The sequence below is a fragment of the Antechinus flavipes genome, chromosome 3 (assembly GCF_016432865.1).
Source record: "Antechinus flavipes isolate AdamAnt ecotype Samford, QLD, Australia chromosome 3, AdamAnt_v2, whole genome shotgun sequence".
Taxonomy (NCBI): Eukaryota; Metazoa; Chordata; class Mammalia; order Dasyuromorphia; family Dasyuridae; genus Antechinus; species Antechinus flavipes.
In genome coordinates this window covers 622,047,167-622,065,964 of record NC_067400.1, presented here as the reverse complement: position 1 = coordinate 622,065,964, position 18,798 = coordinate 622,047,167, and the positions used below count along the sequence as shown (strand labels likewise).

At 36.5% G+C, this 18,798-nt stretch overlaps 1 protein-coding gene across 1 annotated transcript; it reads right to left on the bottom strand.

Moving 5' to 3' along the window:
• Positions 1-688: 688 nt before the first annotated feature.
• On the bottom strand, positions 689-16,569 carry LOC127556465 (V-set and transmembrane domain-containing protein 1-like). The gene is made up of 8 exons (XM_051989637.1): positions 16,505-16,569; positions 16,223-16,258; positions 5,016-5,318; positions 2,129-2,155; positions 1,876-1,965; positions 1,690-1,717; positions 1,302-1,335; positions 689-1,121 (listed from the first exon to the last, which is right to left on the bottom strand). Exons 1-8 carry the CDS (start codon positions 16,536-16,538, stop codon positions 948-950), a joined length of 726 nt encoding a protein of 241 aa, XP_051845597.1. The 5' UTR covers positions 16,539-16,569; the 3' UTR covers positions 689-947.
• Between the last annotated feature and the right edge of the window lie 2,229 nt (positions 16,570-18,798).

Genomic DNA, 18,798 nt, shown 5'->3' with positions numbered 1-18,798 from the left:
ACCTACACCCAAAGAAAGAACACTGGGAAACCAATGTGAACTATCTGCATTTTTGTTTTTCTTCCCGGGTTATTCTGAATCCAATTCTCCCTATGCAACAAGAGAACTGTTTGGTTCTGCAAACATATATTGTATCTAGGATATACTGCAACATATCCAACATATAAAGGACTGCTTGCCATCTAGGGGAGGGGGTGGAGGGAGGGAGGGGAAAAAAATCGGAACAGAAACGAGTGTCAATATAAAGTAATTATTAAATAAAAATTAAAAAAAAAGAAAGAAAAAAAAAGGAATAATCATTCTATGAGATCTAACCTGCTAATCCCAGGGCAAATAGACACAGAGGATGTTTGTACCTGTTTGCAGATACATGGAAAATAAAAGGGAGAAAAAGTGTGGGAAATAGAGAAGGCAGGAAATTCTAAAATTTGAGTGGAAATGGGCTGTAAGGAATACTACATGGAGAACTGATCCCTGATCTGAGTATTGAAGGAAGATGAAGAATCAAAGCTGTTAATATAAAGATAAGTGCATTTTAGGCATTTCTTGCAATCTCCTTCCTGTTCAAATACTTTTGAAAGCCAAACAATTCCATAATTTGCTGTACCCATAGAAAGAGAAGAACAAAAAAGATTCTGTCACAGCAAGCAATGTCCCATTTTATGGGCCCATCAGATTTGACACTAGATGTTAAAAGACATAATTTATTTTTGTAATTATAAGACAAAATACTTTTAAAAATTTGGTATTATTACTAAATCAGGGCTAAAAATTATTGAACATTAAGTATTTGCACATGATATACTATAGGCCAAGTGAAAGTAAGTTGATAGACAGTTCTGCTCCACATGGGTCAAATATGTGTGGCACTCACTCTGGAACCATATGTCCAAATTGCACATTGCACATTGGACCCCCAGTCATCTGTTTGAAGTGCATGCTTTTTTTTATTTTCCAAATGTATATTTATATGTATCCATTTTCCTCTTGTGCCAAGCTACTGTGCTATACGTTGTAGCCTCTTGGGATGTTGTAGTCAAAGGAGGAGCTGACCTCCCTTTATTCAAAGACTTCATGTTCAACTGGCTGTAGGTTACTCCGTATTCCTCAGTCCCTGAATTCTGCAGAAAAAATACAAGGGAAAAGAGGGATCAGTGAATATCACTTAGCACTGAGAGCAAGAAGAAATACTGGGTCTACAATTAATCAGCAGATGACATCAGGGACTAGACTATATAGTGGGGCCAATGAGTTATTTCTGAATTATTTCCCAGGAGATGGATAAAATGGGTATTACTTACTGATGGGTTATTTTCTTTTTCATCATGTCTATACCTGGCATGAAGAATAAGTATTGTCAGTTCCTGAGATCCCCAGGTAGGTACCATATATCCTTCCCTCTTTTTTGTTCTAGAAAATTTATTTTCTTCTTTAAGTACTACGTGTTTGAAAGGAGCCAGACACATGAAAGAAGATGACATCCGACAAAGAATCTTATATAAAACATATAAATATACATAAAACATATGAGTTATATAAAACAAAGGAGGTGAGAAGGGTGAGAAGTCCGTCTGAGAGTCATTACCCTTTCCTTAATGACTGATTTGCAATGGGTAGAGTTTAGGGTTCATATGGGAGGAGGAATAGAGATAACTCAAGAGATTGGAGAGGTGAGCCAAGTTTCCCTACCTCCTAGTAGCTTTTCCTTTTGGGGTTCCTGGTGAGAATAACAAGAATAGAGATTCTATTAGCATCATAGATCGAAGGGACCTTAGAAACTGATAAATCTTCATTCCACAGATTAGGAAACTGAGACCCCAGCCCTCACCCCACTGTTTATTTCCTCATGCTTTCACACCCTCTTCCCAAACTCACCAAGGTAAAATTGATGATAGACAAAGGCCAACAAAAAGAGGAAGAAGAGAATGATGATACAGCAGAGGATGATGAGAGTGGTTTTTGATACTGAGACAAAGAAGAAAACCAGTTTTCAGGCTCCATTGGCTTGAAGGAGTTATCATTTTTAATCATGTTCCTATGCTTCTCTTGAAGTGCTAGGCTTGAACCCAGAGAACTGAGGAGACATGGCTTCCTTTCTCTGGGAGCCCTAATTCTTCCCCTTTCTTACCTATTGTGAGAGGTTTATCCATTGCACCTGGAAAACAGAATAGGAAAAAAACCAGAATGGGTGATAAGGAATGAATAAAATATCTCATAAATATGCATTTCCAAGGACACAGTATGGCCCTATGACTCCAAAACAATGGGAAGATAAAAGTCTACACTGTTTTCAATTCTCCTTATTCTCAATGTTAAAGTTCTTAATTATAATTCTGTTCTTTTGGGGAAGTGAGAGCACACCCTTCTGCAGAGTTGACTTTCCTTTAGAAATACTCCTCTCATAAATTTACCAAAAGCTCCAGGGTGGGAGGTGTCACTAGGCTCTGCCATCACTAAGCTGACAATATCTGAGAAATAGCAACATCTGTAATTCCCAATGTAGTGGTCACATAGGTAAAGAGAAATTTAGCCCCATACTGGGGAGAATTGTGGGTTGCCTCCCTTATACAGAGCAAACTTCATGCCCCAAGATAACCACTGACACAGGAGGGTCACATTTCACCTGAAGCATGAATCTGTTTGACCAGATTGAGGAGGTGGGGGGTTGAGAAGTGTGTTTCAAAGTTAAAACAAGCAACAGTAATACAAGAATATTTTTGAAAGGCTGTGGTTCTTTCTTGTCCCCCCCACCCCAGCCCAAAGGAGTAAAATACTGATTAGCAGAGAAGGGATATCTCTAACTTTTCCCATAACTTCGATGTCTTTGTAATGTTACAGAGCTCACTACAGAAAGGACATGTGGAGAAGTTTCACTTCTCATTGAGAATAAGAAATCCTCCTTCTGTCTCCAGTTCCTTAGATCATAAGGCATTGCCCTTTTCTAACTCTTATTCTACCTCCATCACTTAGCTTCCATTCTGATATAAGCCACTCAGAATTATTACCAAATTTAGAGCAGGGTTGCTGTTTTCTATCACACCCAAGAACGGTCTGGGCTGAAGCAGGAAGATGCCCTAAGGAGGAAATAGTAGGAAGCATATACCAAGGAGTCCAATTACAATCACCACCAACTTAACCAACATCTCCCCAGAACCCTGAACCCAAGAGCCTTGGGAATAGAAAACCACAAGATCTGCTTCCAGTTCAATCCTCAAAGACATCATTGAGAGAAGAAATCATGGTGGATAATGATTGTCTTCTTCCTCAACATAGTCAGCAACTGGTGATCAGTTGCCACCAACAAGACAGTTGAGTATGGGAATCTTGAGATGGTGCCAGCCCCTGGCCCAGCCCTTACAGCTCTATCCATTGTACTACCTTATTGTGTTAGAAAAATGCTAATTCTGAAGAACTACTTAGGTCTACATCCCAAATCGATCAAAGAAAGTGGGAAAGGATACACATAGAAAAATATCTATAGCAGCTATTTTTGTGGTAGCAAAAAATTAGAAATAGAGGGGATGTCCATCAATTGGAGAATGGCTGAAAAAGTTGTGATATATGATTGGATTGAATATGATTGTGTTCTAGGAATTGACAAGTTGAACAGAGAAAAACCAGGGAAGACCATAATGCAAAGTTCTACTCTTGCGAGTAGAACCAAGAGATCCTTCTATGCAGTAGCTATAATGTTGTTATAGTTATTCCTTCTTTCCTTCTGGAAGACAGTCATGACATCAGGAAGGTGACACCATGACATACAAATGAATTGTATTTAAGTCAAAGAGGACTGTACAAACTCACCAGTGACACTTTCTTCTCTAGAGCCATCAAAGGGCAAGATGTAGATCAGAACAACTGGAGAGGGACCCATTTGCTGCAGGGCACCTTAAGCCTAGGTCTTTAAATTGTATTATATTCATGATTAACTGTGTAATACTTATCTATTCTGATTAAGACATAGATCTAAAACAATTCAGAATGACTCATAATGAAAACTTCTATCTACTTCCAGAGAGAAATTTGATAGATTCTAAGTGCAAATTTAAATAAGGTTTTCTCACTTTATTTTTCTTGGCTCTTTGTGATATGGGTAATATGGAAATATGTTCTGCATCATTTCACATGAATAATGGATATTATATTGCCTGCCTTTCTGCAGAGTGGAGACAGGAAAAGAATATAGAAATAAAAAAATTTAAATGTAGAAAATAATTTCTACATTAAAAATAAAATAAATTATAATCATCATTTTAAAGAAAGTACTAAACATTCTAAGTTCTTTTGAGACTGCTTGATTTTGTATCCTTAAGAGTTATTGTGTCTATTTGCCTCCAAAGACATCTCCTGAAAGAAGGTTCATCACAGAATTTAGAGAGTTATCTTTGACTTTCATTTGGATTGTTGTTGTTGTTGTTTTTTCATTTATTTCCCTTTTTTGGTAAAGACCACACATCTGCATTAACAGTCCTCATCCTATCTTTGTCAATGGACCAAGTTAATCTTTAACAGGTCACAGGAGGGACTCCAGAAGAGTGTGGACCTCAAGGCTGATCTTTAGAATTTGGGATTCTCCCCCAACTATGCAGAAGGAGCTTGAGATTTGTTTTCTTGTTGGTGCTTTGTTTCAGACTTTATAATCTGAAAGAACAACCACGGTTTTGCCACAGGAATCTAGTATCTTTGGTCGAACTTAAAAGGATGAGATTAAATTCCCCCCAAGAGCCGAGGCATTTCTGAATTGGAGATATGGACAAGTATGTCAATTGTATTCCAATGTGATTAGCTGAGGGCAGAGGGAGAAGGAGAAGTGAATACTGTAATATTTCCACTTTCCCTTTCCAACTGAGTGACCTGTGCTGCCAGTGAAGGGACCTGAAAAAGCATAGGAATCATGCCAATGTTTTTCTTCTGGGTTTTCTTCTATTTTTTGTTTTTTTCGTTTGTTTAAATAAAGAAATACATTATACAAAATAAAAACAACTACAACAATAGAACCAGATTCCCATTCTCACCTTTCTCAGAAATTTCCAGGACCATGCTGGACTCTGACTCATTTTGTGGGTTCTGAGAGTCAAAGAACTTACAGCTGTAGTTCCCAAAATCCTGGGTTGTAGTAAACGGTAGGGTAAACTTAACCCAGCTTGCTTCTGTAGTCTTTGAACATAAGGGCTTGGAATTCCCCTCCTTGAACAGCTGATATGTCCATTTCAGGGGTGGCAAATCATCATCTGACATGTTGCACCTGAAGGTCACGTTGCCCCTTGGGACCAGGATAAAACTTTTCTGAACTGAGAGGTTAGGTTTGGGGAGAAGGCCTGGAAAAGAAAAGTCACTGAAGTAGGAGTTGGAACATTTGGGTGCAGATCCCAGCTCTGATCATATGTATTAAGGTGACTATGGACAAATTTGTTTTCTTACATTTCCAGTTTTATCATCCATATATTGAGGGGATCTTCCATAATAATTTCTGGTCCCCTTCCAGAATCCCTTTCTAATCTATGAATGTAAAAGGGAAATTTTCTCTTTTTTATTAAAGCTTTTTATTTATAAAACATATGCATGGGTAATTTTTCAACATTGACCCTTGCAAAACCTTTTGTTCCAAATTATCCCCTCCTTTCCCACAACCCCTTCCCTACATGGCAGATAGTCCAATATATGTTCAATATGTTACAATATATTGTAAATCCAATATCTATATATACATATTTATGCAGTTTTCTTGTTGCACATGAAAAATCAGAACAAGAAGGAGAAAAAAACTGAGAAAGAAAACAAAATACAAGCAAACAACAACAGAAAGCGTGAGAACACTATGTTGTGGTCCACACTCAGTTTCCATGATCCTTTCTTTGGGTGTAGATGTCTCTCTTCATCACTGAATAATTTGAACTGGTTTGAATCTTCTCAATGTTGAAGAGAGCCACTTCTGTCAGAATTGATCATCATATAGTCTTGTTGTTGCCGTTATAATGATCTCCCGCTTCTGCTCATTTCACTCAGCATCAATTCATGTCAGTCTTTTAGGCCTCTCTGAAATCGTCTTGCTGGTCATTTCTTACATAACAATAATATTCCATAACATTCATATACCATAGCTTACTCAGCCACTCCCCAACTAATGGGCATCCATTCTATTTCCAATTCCTTGGAAATACAAATATGCTGCCACTATACAAAGTGCTGCCACAAACATTTTTGCACATGTGGGTCCCTTTCCCTCCTGTAGGATCTCTTTGGGATATAATCCCAGTAGAAACACTGCTGAGTCAAAGGATATGCACAGTTTAATAACTTTTTGAGCATAGTTCCAAATTGGTTCCATTCACAGTTCCATCAACAATGTATTAGTGTCCCAGTTTTTCACATCCCTGCCAACATGCACCATTATCTTTTCCTGTCATCTTAGCCAATCTGTGAGGTATATAGTACTATCTTAGAGTTGTTTTGAGTTGCATTTTTCTGATCAATAGCAATTGGGAGCACTTTTTCATATGAGTAGAAAAAGTTTCAATTTCTTCATCTGAAAATTATCTGTTCCTTTCCTTTGCCAATTTATCAATTGGAGAATGGCTTGAATTTGTATAAATTTGAGTCAATTCTCTATGTATTTTAGAAATGAGGCTTTTATCAGAACGTTTGAATGTAAAAATGTTTTAAGGGAAACTTTCTCAATAAAACTCAACCCACATATTCTTTTTACCTAGCTTTGATGACTCAATGGGGAAAATTGTTCTAGGTCCCCCTTTGGTTTTAATCCTTGTCAATTACAGAAAGTATCAAGGTCTAAAACTAAGTTTTGGTTTAGAATGTAATTGAGAAGTCATAGGTTTCAAATTCTAGACCAAACTCTGATATATATTTGCTGCATGATCTAGACAAAGCCTATTGCCTTCCCTGAGGGCAATCCTTGAGATTCATTTTTCCCATCCATAACAAGAAACTCTAAGATTTCAAATCTACATGACTAGAAGGTTGGTGGTGTTCCTAATAGAAATAGAAAAGCAATGTTTTCTCTCTGAGAAAGGAAAGTTCAGGTTTGCAGCTTGTTAATTTTGAGAGGACTATAGAGGTGGTTTTCCTTTATTCTCCAAAGGGAGATCACTATATGGGGGTGAATGAACTGTGGCTAATCAGACCAAGATGAGTTCTGAAAGTTCTATGACAGGTCAGGCACAGATGGTCCATATGAACATTTAGAGTGGAGGTGGATCTAAATGTGCACATCTCACATTTCTAGATAACTGGAGCACATATAGTTTAAAAGGTTCAATACCAAGAAATGGTAGGGCTGGGAAAAAATCTGAAATGCATCTGAGTAGAGATGATTGATGTAAGCCAAATAGATGATGAAATGACTAAGTGACCATTTTGAGATAGGATAAGAGGACTAGGACAAGAGTCATGAGGATTCTATTCTTTTGGGGTCATGATAAAAATGATGATCCAAGAAAAGAGATTGAGAAGAAGCAAACAGGAAGGAGAGAGTAGTCAACAAAACCCAGGGAGTAGAGAGCAGTAAAGAGGAAGACATTCATTAGTATTAAAAATTAGAGAGAGTCCAAGAAGAGTGAGGAATGAAAACAGTCACCACATTTGCCACGTAAAGAGAGAGCAGTTTTGAGGAATGAGGTCCAAAGATAGATGAAAACTGAGAGGTGGGAGAGGAAACTGAGGCAAGGAGTATAAAGAATTTTCACATGCATTTAGTTGTGACATGGTGGACAATTAATTATAAGTTGTGGAAACACATTCATTTCCATATATATGCAGATGTGAGGGTTGGTATTTGGGGATTTTAGATAGCAGGGAAGGAGCAAAATAATAGGAAAAGATCAAATCTTGGAAGGTGAGGAAGAGGATGATCAAGAAGGTGAATTTCTCAGAGGAGATGGGATGGATTGGCTGAGACAAGGAGAAATGCTTGTGTAGGAATGTCTCTCCTGTACTGATCAGAAATGGGCACATAAACTGGTTGGTAAAATAAAAGGAAAGGTAGAGACCAAAGGAAACGGCTTCTAAGATTTCTACTATTTAATGGAAAAGCAGTGGATCTGATGGTCATGCCATCACTTCAAACTCCTAGCCTTCCATTTATGAGTATTGTGGCAACTTAAACCTCTGGGTTTTTATATCTACCTCTCTAAAATATACAGATGGACAAGCAGAGCCATAAAACCCCTCTAAGCTATAAATCTACAAAATTCCCATGCTGTTTAGGTGGGGGAATTCATGACATTCTTTTGCCCCTTGTATGCTTGATTTCCTTGCCTGAAAAATTAGAGGACTGAACTACATCAATGTATCGATCTATCAACAAACATGTTTGACCACTATTTTATATCTATATCAATACATATAAACATGGATATGTGTGTGTTTGTATAACTAATGCCATTCTAGAGGAATAGGGCCATGTGAAGAAAGGAACAATAAAAGTTTTCCTTACTCATTGAACATAAACATATTAGGATAAAGAGCTGAAGAGACCTCTTGGACCTCAGTGGGGAGAAGAAAAACAGAAAGTTCCAGAATCTCAGCCAGGTGACCTAGAGGACATAGGTATGTCATCCCAGGAAGGCATGACAGCAGCAGGGGCCAAAAGGGTACCATGACAACACTGGATCCCTGGTTATTAGGGATGAAACCAACCTCCCAGAGAAGTCACTAGATCTCAGTTGTCAATACCACTCTCCTCCTGCCCATGTCTCAGATGTTTAATCTTAGTTTCTTCTCCCTGAGAACATCCAGCTTCTATGCCCTACTGACCATTCAGGGCCTTGGGAGAAACACACTGTTTCAAGTTTAAAGCACCACGCCAATGTGAGTTTTTACTGTAACACTCTATTGGTATTAGTTTCAGGGTTCACTAAATGATTGTTAGATAGTCCTGTGGTCCTCATAGCAGTTGGAACTCTGAATTGAGAGCTCCCAAACACTTGAAAAGAAATTCATTCGGCAGAGCCAAGATGATAGAGAGGACCCATGTATCTTTCTTTGCTCTCCTTTACCCTCAAACTATTTTTATGAAACTCAGCCTCAGAATTAATGCTTGACTGTCAAAACCCATGAATATTGGGAGTACAACACATTAACACAGAAGATAATCTCGAAATTCACCAGAAAAGGCCTGTTTTTGCTCAAGCATGGGGACAGAACAGAGCTATGCCAGGCACAGACTCAGGCAGGTAGGTAGTGAGAGCTCAGAAAACAGCTCATGCTGAGCAGACCAGAGAGGGCTGGGGTGTGGTCTTAACAGGCTGAAAGTTTGCAAGGAGAATTTGATCACAGTGTCAGCTGCTCTATGCTGGCAGCAAGCCAGTAGATGAGCAGAGAAGCTATAAACACAGGGAATAAACACTATAACCCCAAAATGCTAGAGTCTCTCTGGATCTGGCCACATCAATGGAGCACCAGGAAGGACTCAGCACCATCTCATCATGCAACACTGATCCCAGTGCAGATGCTGATCCCAGCACAGCCATTGCTTTCCCACTGCTGCTTCACTGCTACTTCCTGTTGTCTGTTGAGGAAGCATGGTAACCTCACATTACCTCAAAAGCAAACTGCAACTTTTGTTTTGTTTTGTTAAAATGAGTAAAAAGACAAACCCGGCTCTAACTATAGATAGCTTCTATACTTAAAAAGAATAAACTTTAAACTCTGAGGAAACTAAAAATAAATTGTCTCCAGATGAATCCCCAAATGGTGATATAACCTAGTCTCCAACACACAATGCTTTCATAGAAGAAATTTAAAAGGTTTATGAAAGAGAGCTAGAAGAAAAATGAGGAAAGCAAAGGGAAATTTTGCAAGAGGGTCTGGATAAGACATGTAACTCAGTAAAAGATAGAGTGGATAAAGAAATCAACTCCCTGAAAAGCAGAATTAGTGAATTGGAAAAAGAAAATAACTCCTTAAAAAATGAAGTTGGGAAAATGGAAAAAAGTTTCATAGAACAAAACAATTCATTTAAAAACTCAATTGGACAATTACAAAAAGAAATAAAAAGTAAATGAAGAAAATAATTAATTAAAAATCAGATTTGAACACATAGAAATGAATGACTTGAGGAGACATCAAGAATCAGTCAAACAAAACCCCCCCAAAAATGAAAAAAAAAATAGAAAAAATGTTAAATACCTACTTGAGACAAGAACAGATCTGGAAAATAGATCTATAAGAGATAATCTAAGGATTATTGCCTCCCTGAAAATCATGATGAAAAAAAAAGAGCCTAGACACTATTTTTCAGGAAACCATCAAAGAGAACTGCCCAGATGTTAGAGAAATAGAAGATAAAATAGACATTGAAAGAATTCATCAATCACCTACTGAAAGAGATCCTAAAATCAAAACTCCAAGAAATATTGTGGTTAAATTCCAGAACTATCAGACCAAGGAAAAATACTACAAGCAGCCAGAAAAAATTCAAATACAGAGGAGCCACAATAAGGATGAGTCAAGATCTAGCAGCGTCCACATTAAAGGATCAAAGGGCCTGGAATATGATATTCCAAAAGGCAAAGGAACTTGGTATGCATTCAAGTATAACTTACTCAGCCAAACTGAGCATTTTCTTCCAGGGAAGAAGATGGACATTCAATGAAATAGGTGAATTCCATTTATTTCTGACCAAAACAAACCCATAACTAAACAAAAAGTTTGACCTCCAAAAATAGGACTCAAGAGAAGCATAAAAATGTAAAAATAATTCTTGAGGACTATATTCCTGTTATGACTATACATAAAGAGTACATGTATAATTTGATTTACTGTCATAACATAAAAAAGGATCTAGAGGTGGACAGGAAATTGTACTAGAAAAAGGGAAAGGTGCAGATACTACATCTCATGAAGAGGCAAAATAAACTATTATATCTGAGGGAAAGAAAGGAGGGGGATAAATATGTGAGAATCTTACTCTCAACCAAACTGGCTCAAAGAGAAAATATTAGACATATTTGGTTTACAGAGAAACTTCTTTCACCCCATTGAAAAGTGGAAGGGGAAAATTGAAAAGGGAAGGAGTAGGCTAAATAGAAGGGAATACAAAAATTGTAAGGGAAAGATTTAAGGAAAGGGGAGGGACTCTAAGGTTGAGATCCTAAAGAGGGAGGGCTGCATGAGGCAAGTGGTGCTCATAAATTTAATACCGGGGAAAGGGGTAAGGAGGAAAGGAAAGAGAAAAGCATAATCTGGGGTTAACGAGATGGCTGGAAATACAGAATTAGTAATTTTAACCATAAATGTTAATGGGTAAACTCCCTCATAAAGCTGAGGCAGATACCAGACTGTATTATAAGTCAGAATTCTACAATATGTTGTTTAAAGGAAACACACTTGAAACAGGGTGATACATATAGAGTAAGGATAAAAGGCTGGAGCAGAATCTATTATGCTTCAGGTAAAGTAAAAAAAAAGCAGGTGTGGCCATCCTGAGCTCAGATCAAGCAAAAGCAAAAATTGATCTAATTAAAAGAGATAAGGAAGGGCACTATATTTTGCTAAAGGGTAACATAGATAATGAAGCAATACCAATACTAAACATATATGCACCAAGTGGTATAGTATCTAACTCCTGTAAGGAGAAGTTAAGAGAGCTGCAATAAGAAATCGACAGCAAAACTATAATAGTGGGAGATCTCAACCTTGCATTCTCAGAACTAGATAAATCAAACCACAAAATAATTAAGAGACAAGTTAAAGAGGAAAATAGAACACTACAAAAGGTAGGTATGATAGATCTTTGGAAAACAACTAAATGGATAGAGAAAGGAGTATACTTTCTTTTCGGCAGTCCATGGAACCTATACAAAAACTGACCATATATTAGGACATAAAGACATCAAATTCAAATAGGGTTGTCATCCCAGGAGGGATAAGGCAGAAATGGTAACTGCATCCTTTTCAGATCACAATGCAATAAAAATTACATTCAATAAAAAGCCAGGGGAAAATAGACCAAAAAGTAATTGGAAACTAAATAATCTCATCCTAAATAATGAATGGATGAAACAGCAAATCATAGACACAATTAATAATTTCACCCAAGATAATGACAATAATGAGATGACATACCAAAATGTGTAAAATGCAACAAAAACAGTAAAAAGGGGAAATTTTATATCTCTAGAAGCCTACTTGCATAAAAGAGAGAAAGAGAAAATCAATGAATTAGGTTTACATTCCAGTAAAAAAACTAGAAAAAAAAAAAACAAAGTAAAAGCTCCCAATCAAACACTAAACTTGAAATTCTAAAAATGAAAGGAGAGATTAATAAAATTCAAAGTAAAAGAAAACTGTTGAATTAATAATTTAAAAAAAAACTAAGAGTTGGTTCTAAAAAAAGAAAGAAAAGAAAATAGATTAACCCTTGGTAAATTTGATTAGAAAAAAGAAAGAGAAAAATTAAATTTTTAGTCTTAAAAAATGAAAAGGGAGAACTTGCCACTAATGAAGAGGAAATGACAGCAATAATTAGGAGTTATTTTGCCCAACTTTATAACTTACATGAAATGGATAAATGCCTTCAAAAATATAGGTTGCCCAGATTAACAGAGGAAGAAGTAAATTGGTTAAAAATTCCCATTTGGAAAAAAGAAATAGAATAAGCAATTGACCAACTCCCTAAGAAAAAATCCCCAGGACCAGATGGATTTACATGTGAATTCTACCAAATTTTTAAAGAACAATTAACGCCAAAGCTATATAAACCATTTTTAAAAATAGGGATTGAAGGAGTCCTACAAAATTCCTTTTATGACACAGACATGGTACTGATACCTAAACCAGGTAGGACAAAAACAGAAAAAGAAAATTGTAGACCAATTTACCTAATGAACATTAATGCAAACATCTTAAATAAAATAGTAGCAAAAAGATTACAGAAAATCATCCCCAGGATAATACACCATGATCAAGTAGGATTTAAATCATGAATGCAAGGCTGGTTCAATATTAGGGCAACTATTAACATAATTGACTGTATCAATAACCAAATTAACAAAAACCATATGATCATCCAATAAATGCAGAAAAAGCATTTGATAAAATCCAATTCCCATTCCTATTGAAAACACTAGAGAGTATAGGGATAAATGGATTTTTCCTTTAAATAGTAGCATCTATTTAAAACCATCAGTAAGCATCATATGTAATGGTGATAACCTATAACCATTCCCAATAATATCAGGAGTGAAACAAGATTACCCTTTATCACCATTACTATTCAATGTTATATTAGAAATGCTAGCTTTGGCAATATGAGATTAAATGAATCAGAACAGGAAACCAAATTATCATTCTTTGTAGATATACTTAGAGAACTCCAGAAATTTTACTAAAAAGCTATTAGAAATAATCCAGAACTTTATCAGAGCTTCAGGATACAAAATAAATCCACATACATCCTCAGGATTTTTATACATTATTTAAAAAAATCCAACAGCAAGAGATACAAAGAGAAATTCCACTGAAAATAATTGTCGATAGTATAAAATATTTGGGAATCTATCTGCCAAAGGAAAGTCAGGAACTGAGCAGGACCAGGAGTTTATTATATACTTCAACAATAATACTATATGATAATTAATGCTGATGGATGTGGCTCTCTTCAACAATGAGATGAACCAAATCAGTGCCATTTGTTCAACAATGAAGTGCCAGCTACACCCAGTGAAAGAATGATGGGAAATGAACATGAAGCACAACATAGCATTTCAATTCCCTCTGTTTTTGTCTACTTACATTTTTGATTTCCTTCTCAGGTTGTTTTTACCTTATGTCTAAGTCTGATTTTTCTTGTGCATCAAAATAACTATGTAGATATGTATACATATATTGTATTTAACATATACTTTAACATATTTAACATGTGTGGGTCTGCCTGACTTCTAGGGGAAGGGGTGGGAGGAAGGAAGGGAAAAGTTGAAAAAGAGAGTTTTGCAAGGGTGAATGTTAAAAAATTACCCATTCATATATCTTGTAAATAAAAAGCTATAATAAAAAAGGAAAGTCTGGAACTATATGACTAAAACTACAAAACACTTTCCACACAAATAACATCAGATCTAAACAACTGGAAAAATATTAAGTGGTCTTGGATAGGCCAAGTGAATATAATAAAGATGACAATACTCCCTAAACTAATCTATTTATTTAGTGCTATACCAATCAGACTCCCAAGAAACTATTTTAATGACCTAGAAAATATAACAACAAAATTCATATGGAAGAACAAAAGGTCAAGAATTTCAAGAGTACTAATGAAAAAGAAATCAAATGAAGGTGGCCTAGCTGTACCTGTTCTAAAACTATATTACAAAGCAGTGGTCACCAAAATGGCTAAGAAATAAACTAGTTGATCAGTGGAATAGATTAGGTTCACAAGACAAAATAGTCAATAACTACAAGAATCCAGTGTTTGACAAACCCAAGAGCCCAAATTTTGGGATAAAAATTCACTATTTGACAAAAACTGCTGGGGAAACTGGAAATTAGTATGGCAGAAATTAGGCATGGACCCACACTTAACACCATACACCAAGATAAACTCAAAATGGTTCATGATTTAAGCATAAGGAATTAGATTACAAATAAATTAGAAGAATATAGGATAGGTTACCTCTCAGAATTGTGAAGAAGGAAGGAATTTGTGACCAAAGAAGAACTAAAGATCATTATTAATAACAAAATAGAAAATTTGGATTATATCAAGTTAAAAAAATTTTGTGCAAACACGATTAGAAGGTAAGTAATAAAATGAGAAAACATTTTTACAGTTAAAGGTTCTGATAAAGGCCTCATTTCCAAAATATATAGAGAATTGACTCTAATTTATAAGAAATAAAGCCATTCTCCAATTGATAAATGGTCAAAGGATATGAATAGACAATTTTCAGATAATGAAATCAAAACTATTTCCACTCATATGAAAGAGTGTTCCAAATCACTATTGATCAGAGAAATGAATCAGAGAAAAGACAACTCTGAGATATCACTACACACCTGTCAGATTGGCTAAAATGACAGGAAAAAATAATGATGAATGTTGGAAGGGATGCAGGAAAACTGGGACATTGATGCATTGTTGGGGCATTTGTGAATGGATCCTATCATTCTGGAGAACAATTTGGAATTATGCTTAAAAAAAAGTTATCAAACTGTGCATACCCTTTGATCCAGCAGTGTTACTGCTGGGCTTATACCCCAAAGAGATACTAAAGAAGGAAAAGGGACCTGTATGTGCCAAAATGTTTGTGGCTGCCCTTTTTGTAGTGACTGGCTAGAAACTGGAAATTGAATGGATGCCCATCAGTTGGAGAATGGTTGGGTAAATTGTGGTATATGAATGTTATGGAATATTATTTTCTGTAAGAAATGACCTTCTGTAAGAAGGATGGTGGCAGAGGCTTGGAAAGACTTACATGAACTGACGCTAAATGAAATGAGCAGAACCAGGAAATCATTATACACAGCAACAATACTATATGAGGATATATTCTGATGGAAGTAGATACCTTCGACAATGAAAAGATCCGATTCAGTTCTAATTGATCAATGATGGACAGAATCAGCTACACCCAGAGAAAGAACTCTTGGAAATGAATGTGGACTATTTACATTTTTGTTTTTCTTCCCAGGTTATTTTTGCCTTCTGAATCCAACTTTTCTTGTGCAACAAGAGAACTGTACGATATATTATATTTAAGGTATACTTTAACATGTTTAATATGTATGAGACTGCCTGTCATCTAGGGGAGAGGGTGGAGGGAGGAAAAGGAAAAGTTGGAACAGAAGTGATTGCAAGGGACAATGTTCAAAAATTACCCATGCATATGTTCTGTCAATAAAAAGCTATAATAATAATAATAAAACAATAAATGAATGAGCAAAAAAGCAAAAAAAAAAAAAAAAAAAAGGAAAAGGAAAAGAAAAGAAACTCATTCTCCAGCCTGCAAATATTTATCGTGTCTAATCCCTTGTGAGATATTGAATCCTCTATTGTCGAGCCTTGGCACCAGATGGTCTCATTTGTGCCCAAGAAGGGTACTGGCTTCAGCAGCTTTTATCTCCATGTTCCCCTAGGACTGATCTCTGCCAGCTCAGTAAAATACCCCTCCAATCCTCAGTTTTCTGGAGTGATGACTTCCCCAGAAGAGACTGTCTGTATTAATACAGGAGAAGGGGTAAGGAGTATTTGGGGGATAGGACTCACCCTCCTGTGCTCTGATCCTCTGGCTCAGACACAGCCCTGTCAAAGAGATACTCCTGTGAGTCAAGTCCTAGAATGGCACTCACCATACCACATCTTATCCCCCTCTCATTAAAGATACCTGACGTGTATTTTTTCCGGAATGCCAGAAATTGTTACATTAATGACACTGAGAAGCATGAAGAACCTGCTCATTTCCCCACAACTCCCTGTGCATATACTTTATCAGAATCCTCCCATCACCCCCCACTTCCTCCATCTCTATTCCTGATCCCTTGGACTCACCGAGACAGAGTAAAAAGGAGAGTGTGGAGGCCATGGTGCAGCCAAAATGCTGTCCTCAGTTGAATGATCTCATCTGTCCAGAGAAAAAGAGGAGGGACCAAGGCTGAGGTTGGGTCCAGGATGTGGTGGCAGGGGCTTCTGTCTCCACCCCCTAAAACAAGCTCCAACTGTTTCCCCTCTAAAACAGATGAAACAGGGAAGATCGTTCCCAGAAAGCTTTCTCTTCAGCCTTCCCTATTGCCCAAAGAGGCATCCACACCCATCTGTCAAATTCTTTTCTTTATTCTTCCATATTCCATCCCATTCCCCTCCAATCTTTGCATGCCCCCTTTAGTATGGGGGAAGGGGGGGGTGAAGCAAAATCAGGATTTAGAAGCAGAACACCTGCCTTGAAATCCTAGTCCTATTCTTACTATCTGTGCTGTGTAAAAACTGTCATATTGACCACATTAAGTTGGTGTTTAGAACAAAAAAAAATCTATGCAAGTTCTTTGTAAAACTGGAGAAAGCTCATCCCTCTTTAGCATTAAGAGAAGAAGCAGGGCTAGAAGCAGTGAGGAAGCTTTGGCAGTATCTCCATAGGATATAATTGAAGGGACTGTCAGGAAGACACATTTGCACCCAAATGGACTCTAACACTCCTTGTACCTTGTTGAAATGAGCCCTAACTAAGCTAACACCCATCAGAATGGAAGTGAGGTGGTTGTAAAGAGAAATTTTGCACAGGGAGGATTGATGTATTGCTTTGTCTAATTCAAATTCAAAAGAAAACATTTAATGAGCACATACTGTCTTCAAGGTTCCATGTGTTGTGGCATAGGGAGCGGATGAGTATTAAGCACTTATAATGTTCCAGGCAATTTGTATTTTATATTTATTATTTCATCGAATCCTTTCAACAACCCAGGAAGTAAGTGCTATCATTATCCTTTTTTTATAGTTGGGGAACCCAAGATAGATAGAAAATAAGGAGCTTGTCTGAAATCAAACAGTTACTAAGTGTGTGAAGACACATTTGCATACAGGTCCAGTACTCAATCCATTAGGCCACCATGTGTCTTAACATCACTTGACTCTACCAGATAATTTTCCTATGGGAGCCATAAACATGAATGTCAGAGCAGGAGGTCAGTGCTAGACTTTGGGAGAGGCTTGAATGTGAACAATGTTAATTAGGAGTGGAAGAATATTCCTGGAGTGGGTAGAAGAATAAATATCAGAGAGCCTGGGGTCAATACCCCTAAATCTGTTACTCCCCAGTTAATGTAGGAAATCCAACAGAAAAGCAATAATGCCTACCTTCAAGATGCTGAAATTTCTTTATGTTGAATGTGTAAGAGATTGTATTTAATATAATTATTTTTTCTAAATATATGTCAGTGGTACAAATTCTTTAGTCTCTGTTAGCAAAATTTCAAATTGCTTTCCAGGATGCTTGGATGAGTGCAATTACGTGAGCAATGTGTTATATATTTATTTTCAAATAGAATGTTCAGAATTTCCATCTTTTTTTATTTTTCCCAATTTCTTGGGTGTAAGCTACAAACTCTGGATTGTTTTCATGTTCAATTTTCTTATTATTAGTGATTTGGAACATTTTATGTGATTGTTTAGATTTTGTAATTCTTCTTTTGAGAACTATATGTACATATTCTCTTGGCAAATGTTAATTGAATGTATTTTTTGCTTTTTTATTTTTTATTACACTTTGCTTTATTAATTTTATTGGAACAGAAAAATCTGAATGAGAGAAAAAAACCATAGTAGAGGGAAACAAAGCAGAAAAAAGAAGTGTACATAACAGGTATATTATATTCATTATATACATTATATTCAGCCTCCATCATTCTTTTTCAGGATGCAGATGGTGTTTTTTATCCAGATATATTGGGATTATCTTGGATCACTGAACCATTGAGAAGAATCAAGTCTTTCATAGTTGATCATAGCACATTCTTGCTGTTACCGTATACAGTGTACTACTGGTTCTGCTTGCTTTTCTCAGCATCAGTTCATGTAAATCTTTCTCGGTTTTTAAAAAATCATCTTGTTCATCATTTTATAGAACAATAATATTCCATTATGTTCATATACCACAACTTGTTCAACCATTCCCCAACTGATGGATATCTACTCATTTTCCAATTCTTTGCCACCACAAAAAGACCTGCTACCAAGATTTTCACACATATGAGTCCTTTTTCCTCCTTTATAATTTCCTTGGAATACAGACTCAGTAGTAGCACTGCTGGATCAAAAGGTTTGCAGTTTGTAAGCTTCATTTAATATAAATG

What these genes read in the sequence shown, in the direction of transcription:
- LOC127556465 (XM_051989637.1), bottom strand. Translation starts at nt 16,538, where the DNA reads ATGGCCTCCACACTCTCCTTTTTACTCTGTCTCG. An exon ending in GAGGATCAGAGCACAGGAGG is followed by an intron (nt 5,319 to 16,222) that starts GTGAGTCCTATC and finishes TTTCTTTTCCAG; the next exon opens with GCCTTCTCCCCAAACCTAAC. An exon ending in CTATCATCAATTTTACCTTG is followed by an intron (nt 1,718 to 1,875) that starts GTGAGTTTGGGA and finishes TATTCTCACCAG; the next exon opens with GAACCCCAAAAGGAAAAGCT.